Source organism: Trypanosoma cruzi (genome assembly GCF_000209065.1).
Source record: "Trypanosoma cruzi strain CL Brener chromosome Unknown tcruzi_1047053506047, whole genome shotgun sequence".
Classification (NCBI taxonomy): Eukaryota; Euglenozoa; class Kinetoplastea; order Trypanosomatida; family Trypanosomatidae; genus Trypanosoma; species Trypanosoma cruzi.
In genome coordinates this window covers 1-9151 of record NW_919426.1, presented here as the reverse complement: position 1 = coordinate 9151, position 9151 = coordinate 1, and the positions used below count along the sequence as shown (strand labels likewise).

The 9151-nt window shown below is 51.1% G+C and overlaps 1 protein-coding gene and 3 pseudogenes across 1 annotated transcript, besides 4 other annotated features; all 4 read right to left on the bottom strand.

Annotated features, from left to right (window-relative positions):
* Window positions 1-287: a repeat region.
* Window positions 1-361: a microsatellite.
* Window positions 1-9151: a sequence feature (areas not merged during assembly with more than two copies in the genome that could not be assigned to a particular haplotype).
* Window positions 361-550: a repeat region.
* Tc00.1047053506047.20 (retrotransposon hot spot (RHS) protein, putative) lies at window positions 1344-3158 on the bottom strand (the record flags this gene model as incomplete). Its single annotated transcript, XM_800754.1, has 1 exon — window positions 1344-3158. One exon carries the CDS (start codon window positions 3156-3158, stop codon window positions 1344-1346), a length of 1815 nt encoding a protein of 604 aa, XP_805847.1.
* Window positions 5192-5689, bottom strand: Tc00.1047053506047.16 (annotated as a pseudogene).
* Tc00.1047053506047.13 lies at window positions 5835-6863 on the bottom strand (annotated as a pseudogene).
* Tc00.1047053506047.10 lies at window positions 7733-9151 on the bottom strand (annotated as a pseudogene; the record flags this gene model as incomplete).

The following is a 9151-nucleotide window of genomic DNA, read 5'->3' as shown; positions in this document are numbered from 1 at the left end:
CCCTAACCCTAACCCTAACCCTAACCCTAACCCTAACCCTAACCCTAACCCTAACCCTTACCCTAACCCTAACCCTAACCCTAACCCTAACCCTAACCCTAACCCTAACCCTAACCCTAACCCTAACCCTAACCCTAACCCTAACCCTAACCCTAACCCTAACCCTAACCCTAACCCTAACCCTAACCCTAACCCTAACCCTAACCCTAACCCTAACCCCTAACCCTAACCCTAACCCTAACCCTAACCCTAACCCTAACCCTAACCCTAACCCTAACCCCTAACCCCTAACCCCTAACCCTAACCCTAACCCTAACCCTAACCCTAACCCTAACCCTAACCCTAACCCTAACCCTAACCCGCACACGCGTGCTCAACCATACAAATTGTGGCCATGGCAGATGGTCGCGCCCAACGCTCCGATAAGAAATGTCCAGCAGTTATGCACACACCGAAAGATATGCTCAAACACAAAGCACAACGGCAGTAATTCCATACTGAGAAGACGCGGCCTTTCACAGCAGTTGTGGCTCACTTTTTGCATAAACTGCGAGACGGCAGCCACACAACAAACACACACACCGCCACCGCCTCCAGTTCAATCCCACGGCCAACGGCATACGGCCACAGCCCGCTGCCGGCACACAACGCACACGGAGCAAGCAATCTCCCAAAGAGTCACACGCGGAAGCGATTCCTTATCCACCCATGACGCGGCGCCTCACTCCACGCGGTCACACGGAGCGCATTTTTTCACAATAGAACTTACCCTTCGTCTATCCCTTGAAGATGCTTCACTTAATGATCGGTCCTAGAAAAAAATAGAATGAAAAGGAAAATGTATTAACAATACGATACAGCTAAAGACAGTAATTCCTTAATAACAGAGCAATTCTGTTATCACGTCTTGTCTACAGACAGAGGAATTCGCATAAATAAAACTTCTTCAATATTTTCTTACCATTAATTAAAATGCCCCTGGCATCCCTGATTTGTTTTTCTGTCATTGTGAAGGAATATCGCGTTGTAATTTTTTGGCATCTGTGCGTCTTACTCCCAAAGGGGATGATGTACTGATGTCGTATAAAAAAACAAACATTCACATGTATTAAACAACTCGAAATATGTTTTTCACCAAAAATATAAATTTCCCTTTCCCTCCCTAAGTTTCTTCTGTCACTGCTATTATCACTCGCGTTGAACATTCTTAACACTTTTGTGCTGTGCTGCCGTGTGATGCTGGTGCATCCGCAACGTATGGACACACAAGTGTCTGTATATATTTATATATTTCGAAAAAAAAATTTACCATAAATCAAAATGTCTCTTTCACTTTTCATTTCCTATTCTGTTTCCTGTTCTTGTTCTTCTTCCACAGTTGGGAGAGCTTCTTTTCTTTTAAAGTCTCTGGATGATACAGAAACTTGGTACTGGTGTACCTCCTTCTCCCAGAACGCCACAATTTCTTTTTCATCGTCGCTCAAATTATCGGTATTGACGGGACCACATCTCTGCCAGCTAGTCATGGGCGTGCTGTCTGCGTGTTGTATATAAATAATCTCCCACGACATGTCTCGGGAAAATTCCTCCCAACCATTAAAATATGTCGCCATTTTTTCTTTGAACTGATTCACGGTGCTGGGTATGGTGCGATGCGCACTCGCCGTAGTAATCTGCAGCCCAACCATGGTCTTCGGATTTGACTCCATGAAGAAAAAGGCGTCCACCAACGGAAAGTTTTGGGCCACCGGTTTGTACAGCACCCGAGACTCTATTTCAATCTTCTTCTTAAAATTTTCCAGTAACGGTAAAGGAAGGGGCTTGAGAGGGCGCTCATGTGGACGTGATTCCAGCGCACAGCGGTGTGGCGGAGCATCTTCTTCCAGTTTCAGCTCCCTGAGTTTCGGTATTATTGCATTTACAAAGGCCTCGCTCAAAAACGTAAACACAGAATACTTTTCAAGGGCTTTTGATAAGAGATCGTCCTTGATGGCCAATATGAGTAAAATAAAATCATTCGGTGGCATTAACTCCGCCAATTTGCATAAAGTTAAATTTCCGAGATGAGGAGACATCAGTCCATTAAAGGTCGATTCAATATTGCGTACTCCTCGTACTCGGACGATCCTTACAAGTTTGTGAGACACTTTGTCACCACCCAACATTTGCGTAGTTCCGAAATGAAGGTAATATTCGGCATCGATGCGGTTCAGTTTACAAACGGTATCTTTGCACGATTGAACCCGACCATTGTATTTGCTTTCATCAAAGATGTAGCGAAGAATTGGTCCCACTTCTTCCATTCGACGATTTATATTCCTCCAGTACCCAGCTTGCTCAGTTGGCTCATTGCGCTTCATCCAAACGCACATCGCTTTCACATCGTCTTTTTCAGGACAATTCATTATGATTCGCTTCGGTGACCTGTGTTTCTCCCATGCGCCAAAGTTGTCCTCGTTTGGCGATGTCACCACAATCATGCCCCATACCCGAGAATTAGGCATCGGATACGGTTTACGGCCATCTTTTGCCACGTCGTATATAATATACGCATTCACCCCACGGAGAGACAGGGAAGCAAGAACATGTTCAATACTGGCCCCACCCATGTATTTTGTCACCTTCTTGTCGGTCTTTTCAAATAAGAATGTTTCATTCCCAATAACGTACACAACCACAGGGAGTTTCTCGACATCGCAGTGCAGCAGCTGGTAGAGGAGGTACGAACCGGCATTCATCGACTTCCCTATCCCGGGCGTCCCAATTAACAGAAGCCGCCCAGGCGTAAAGTAGGGCTCACCGCGAGTGCTGAACCACTCGGTTAGATAATGCTCAACGATCCGCCACACTCGCTCCACCTCACAGTTCACATGGCAGTCACGAATGAATTCATCCTCTTCCCACGAGTACGGCCATCCCTTGTCCGAGGTAAGCACCATCATCCTGGGAGGTGCTTTACCGGATTGCTCCACACCGTCATCCTTTTCGAGGGTGTAGCCAACTTTCTTGTACGTCCATGACTGTTCCGGTTTCCCCTTCTCCACCTTCATTCCCATTCCCGTCCCCGCTTTCTTTCGCTCATCGCCGTCGGGAACTTCCTTGACATGATGCCAACTCGCATTGTACACAGACTCGTAATATCCCTTCAGTATGAACATCCTTCAGCCGTCTTCGTTGAATTCCGCGCCTGAGAGAAGACTATTTATTATTCTCTCCTGCGTGAGAATCGATTATATGCCTGTTTTCTTGGTTGGATTGAGTTAAAGCCGAACACTAACCAATAATCAAAAAAGGAATAGGAGTAATAGACAAAGGTCACAGGCATGACTGACAGCCTCAGCAAGAGAGTCATCCACACAGTATTCGATAAAAACCACATGCACAGGACAACCGCAACGACGGCGCGTGGGTGCCAACCACCCAAAACAGTTTTGGAGAGAGCAAACAATAAAAACAACGTGGTGCGCACGGAGGGCTCCTCCACGCATACCGCTCGCCACGGTCCCGCACCCGTGTGGCACCGCCGTCACCGCACAAACTCTGCAAGAGGACGTAGGCACATCGCCACGGGCACAAACACACAAAAGTGGGAAGAGAATTCGGTGCAGCAATGGCCACACGCAAGAACCACAAATCATACACACCGCAACAGCGATGCATCACGGTAATCCCCCAAACAGCAGAAAAGAGTGCAACTTGCATGCTTTATGGAAAATATCTGCAATGCGCGTGTCACAAAAGAGTGCCGTGATGCTGCCTTTCATATTGCATTCGCCATTCACGTATCACTGGAAAGCACGCAGCCGCCACTCCTCCGCTACACTCCCCGTGCTGCTCGCGTCGCTCCACTGGAGGAAGTTGTCACCGCACATCCCCATCACCGTGCACTGCGGAATACAAACCTACCACACGGCATGAGTGCGGTGCCACCCCGCCAATAAATCCCAGGAAACTCCCCGCTGCCTCGTGTGGCACGGAGGGCAGTATCATTATGCCTGCAAAAGGCTTTTTTTCCCAATCAATAACGCGGCCCCACCACACGCCCGTAAGAACGTTTGGTCCGTCGCACGCAAAGGACTGAAGCGGGAGAACAGCAGGAAAAAAAACACCGGCAGCCATGAGCAGCCCGCACACGCCAACACACCGCTGCCCCGCATATCACCAAAAACAAAAATACCAAAGAAACATGTCACATCCCAAATACAAATCGCAGGTGCGGTTGCAGCACACACTCCCACCTCCTGGGCGTGTGCAGCCCCTCGCTGCTCGGCACTCTAAGTGAAATCACCAAAAGCACCAATTCGGGAACATTCGACCACCGCCACAGCAGTCACGCTCCCCATTTCTCACAAAGGCAAAGGCTTGCGACGGCGCAGCGGACGGCGGCATGCACAGTCGCAGGGTAACGAACTGCCACGGGAAGCACGCAACGGCGATGCGCCCCTCCTTTTGGCCTCCCAACAAAAAGCATGTGTCGCGCAGTCCCCGTGAGCAACACAAATTGAACCGTATCCAGCTCCCCTACTGTGGCCATCCGCACTCACAGCATGAGTGCGACAACGCGGGCCAGGAAGCACGGAATAACACCACTCATCCCTCCAATAAAGGTCAGGCGGTGTCCGTGCTGCCTTCAACAATAATTCCACCCCACATCACCCTTCTGCATATCCACAGCAAAAAGGCCCACACGGTGCACACTACATTAGGAGTTCCTAAAGCGCAAAACCGGATCATCAGAGCGCTGCCCTCTTCTCAATGTTGGGTAGAGGCTCCCTGATCCTTGTCGCCGCCAGCCTGCGGTATTATGGAGGAGCATCACGTTCTCGGCATATCTCTCCGTTTTCCCTCGCTGTCCCTAGGCCAAAAATGAAGTGATGTCCCACAAGCGATTTCGACCGGTCTGAAGAAAGTGACGTATCAGACTCACTGAAACTGTGCGTGTGTGTGTTATTACGGGCGAGCGACACAATGCTCTCGCACATCCATGTATTCCGATCCTACGCAACACACCATCTGGTGGTGCTGAAAGCGTTGGACACCGAACACGCACAAATCGCACAATGAATGCCTCTGGAGAACAAACCCCCCATTGACGTCACCGCAGGCACCGTGACAACAAAGTAACAAAAGAAATCCAACCTCCGTGCGTCCTCCCGCAAGAAAGTGAAGACACACACGCTTGTCCACTTAGCTTCACTCCAACTGCTCAAAAGTTGATAGGTCCACGGCACGAGGAAACACGCCACTCATCCCTCGCTCCCTGTCACGAAGCATGGCATTGCGCATATCCAGTGCATCTGCATCACCCAAATACGTCCCTTTGGGGCACTCGCCTCGGTAGTCACCAAGCACGCGCCGCTAGAAAGTGTACTCCCAGTCTATGCTGCTTCTCCTGAGCGATCTGCTGCCTTGCCGCACAAACAAGTCCACAATTTACGCATTATGACTGCAGACACGTGCCAGTGGGGATTCTCGCCCTTTCCCTCAGCCTTGCAAAGAGCATGCGCCATACAAATGCCGGTCATAGGGCAGACACACGGACGCTGATACCCGTGACAGTGCGTGAGATACTCGCCGCAGAATGAGGTGCCGCAGGTCTCCGCTCACTGATCCAGATTGACCACGCTGAAGTCCACAACTCCCGTGGGTTTGGCATCCCGATGGGTCGTCGTGACTCGTTGACTCCCATAATGGAGGAGTGCCAAGCAAGCAAGAACCAAAAGCCTGGACACTCTGTGGAGTCAAAACGATAGAAAACACGGGCTGGCGCGGGCACAGCTAAGCGCCATGGGAGAAACATCTCAGCTCACCCCATGGAAAACACTTCACCAACATCACTGCAACATTGGCCTCTTGCTTCGTGGGTGTGTCACTTCTCTCTTCACTCCGTGCCAGCCTCCGTCCAATTCCCCGCCCAGCAGTACTACGCGTCGCACGGCGCTGCTTCCGCACAATCACACTTCGCGGTCAATCATCGTGACGCACCTCAAACTGCAGTCGCATCCAACCTCGAAAGCCCCCGCACCCTCTTCCGCCCTCCTGTGTGTCGAGAGAAGACGCCTCTCTCGCGGTCTTCGCGTCCTCCCCAATAAAGCTCTGCAGTTGTGCCCAAACATCACCGGGTCTCTTGCCAAGAAGGAAACCGTGTGCGACGTAACCAATGTGAGCATACACAAATTTAGAAAACGGTTTATAGGCTCTCTGGAGTGCCCTGCGTGCGCCCGCATGTACGATGGGAACACACACGGTGCGAGTCGGGCGAGATCACCGTTCCAGCTCGCATCTTCACCAGGTGAGTCGTTGACGGCTCCACCCCGCTTCACGACAGGTCAAACAACAGTGCACAAGTAAGTAGCTGTGCGTTGCATTCACATGTGGTTCGCCTTTTGGGTCCAACGTCGTCAGGCGGTGGAAAGAGACGAGTCGCATTATCATTCTTCTATTTGCTGCTGCTGCCGCCTTATTTCCCGTAAAGAGCCACTGATCCCTCTCTCTTTGGCGATAAAGAGTCCTCACGCATGGGATGCATCCTGCCTCGTGTGGCATGAGGAACAGCAGAGAGTCCCCAACGTTGCCAATGCGGGATTGATCGTCCAGTGCGGTGAATGCAACACGCTGGATCTGTCGGAGGATCGTCGTGCACAATTCAGTCCGCCCGTGGCAGATACAATCCTCGGGCAGCCACGCCTGTGCAGAACAGAACATTCCTTTGGAAAACGCCGAGCAGCTCCACCGACGTGTTGGAAAACCTCACAAAAAGAGGTCCGGTCAACCTGCGGCACATTACCGTGCAACTTTAATATCCTGGCATCGAGAAGAGCGTTTCTACCTGAGAGTGTTCGCCCCATCATTATCATCATCATCACTGCTCAAATCATCTCAACAGGCAACAATGGAATCGCTCTCGTATTGCCCATGCCCGTTGGCCTCCTCCACCCGCCGCATCACGTCCGTATGAATAAAGTCTCGTCATGCACAGCGATGCGCCCTCTCTTTTCAGATAAATATCAATATTTTATAGTCACCAAGGCAGCAGTTCAATTCTCCCTCCACAGGCACACCTCATAGGGGACATCCTTCTGTTCCCTTTGCCGAATCAACGCACCGCACCCAGTGGATAAGCCCTGGTAGTTCCACCAAAAAATAAGTGTTCGATTCCCACAGTAGCGAATACTCTGTGTGATATGGAACGCACAGTTTATTGTGCTAGTGCACCGCCTCGACGGCCGCCTCGCAATGGTGCAAAGGTGTCATTCCACTGCCTGAGTGAGGCCTAAGCCCCACATTACACGCACACAGAGAAGCACACGGCGCATTTGAAAATATATTAATATTTTTTCACGGCACACCTATGGGAAGGAGCAACACCCCCGTATGCATGTTGGCAAAGCAACGGCCCCACAACGGCGGTGCTAAAAACACGCATCCAGAAACAGAGGAAAAAGAAGAAGGGTGTGGAAGACCCACAAGAAATAATAGATAGCCCATTTAAAACTGGCAGCAAAGAAAAGGAAAAAAACAGTAGCAGTAGTACTGGTGGTGACCAACATCTCCCTTTTTCTTCACTCGCTAGTAGCCCAAACACGTGGGGTTCAAAAGTCCTCTTCACACAAAATTGTGCGGCAGTTAGCCTCTCTCCAACCAGCCGCCTCAATACATCCAAAAGAGCACACAAGAAAACCACAAATAGCCATGGGAAAAGAAAAAGAAAAACAATAAAAGATCCCACGGCATTAGTACGGAGGCGGAACGACACGCTTTTCGCACAATTAGTCATAAAGTCGGCCAGAGCAAAAGAGATCCAGGCCCGAGCAAACTCGGACGCCACAGGCGGTTATTGTGCTCCTTTCAGGCTTTTCCGCCGGCTCCTGTTCCACCCAAAGGAAGAGGGCTGGCAGAATGTGATGCTCGCCGCAAAGAGTTGCTGCATCGGGGGCCAAAGAAACAAATCCTCGCATATTGCGGGTGTCAAGTGGGCCGCCCCACCGCATTTCCGCGTCATTATCGCTCGGCTCCGCACGTGCGTCTCTTCACGTACCCCGTCGTTCCTCAAGAGGCCTTTCCGCAGGAGTCCTCAAATGCAGAGGACGCTTGAGAGAAACAAGCCAAGCCTCGCAGTCGCTGTCAGTCTCACAAACACCTCCAGTGATTTCCCACCGCGAAGCAAAAGTGCGAATGCGCGGTGGTTGTTTGTTCCAAGGCTGAACAAAGTGATGTTTTGCGTGGGATCATGACGGCGCGTCCCATTGTCAGAAACTGCCTCCTGGCTTGTTTTTGCCAGCTGTGCCTCGCCGCTGTAGTTCCCAAATGAGGTTGTGGACAGGCCGATGAGAACTTTTTCGATGTCACGTATCCACATGGTGACTGGAGGCCGTTTGCGATTTAACGGGAATCCCTGACGGTCCAGATCACAGGAATGAATACGTTTGCAGTCCTCCGAGAGAAAACATAGGCGTCTGCGAGCACTGCCCTTGCTCGGTATCTTTGTCACGCGGACCCCGTTGCGTAAGTAATTCAGCACCTGATCCACAACAGAACTGAGGTGGCGTTCCGTTGCCTCGGCATCATGCAGTTTTCCATTTTTCTTTGCCACGTAGTCATCAAGCATACGCTGTCGATACACCTCGAGTCCTCGCCCCAGCCTCTCCTTGCGGGCATTTTCCTCTTCAGCGCCGGCCAAGTATGTCTGTTCTTATTGCGTGAAGACCTCGTCAAACTGGCGTCAATTAACGTCCGTCTAGCCCGGGTTCACAGGAATGTCCTCAAGGGAAATGAGCTTCGGCAAATACTCCTCGATCATTTTGACTTCGGCAGCAAGAGCCCTCTCGGCGGCGTCCTCCTTGGCTGTCGCCTGCTCACAGTTCTTCTTCCGCTCCTCGGCCAAAAGACGCACCGGTTCCGGGAATTTTGTATTCATTTCCGTAATCTGATGGATCCACTGCCTCCGCTGGCGACACCGCTCCTCCCGGACGGTCCTTCACGCCGCCTCAATAGAACGCCGCTCCCGCATGATGGCCTCTCGCCCCTTCGCCCCGTCAAGTTGAAATATCTCGAGCTGCTGCTCCTTCGTCTCAATGGCGCTCTGCCGTAGGCTGAGTCCTTGCTCCAGCTGCTGCATCGCCTGCCGCAACCTCTCCGAGGCACTCTCCTC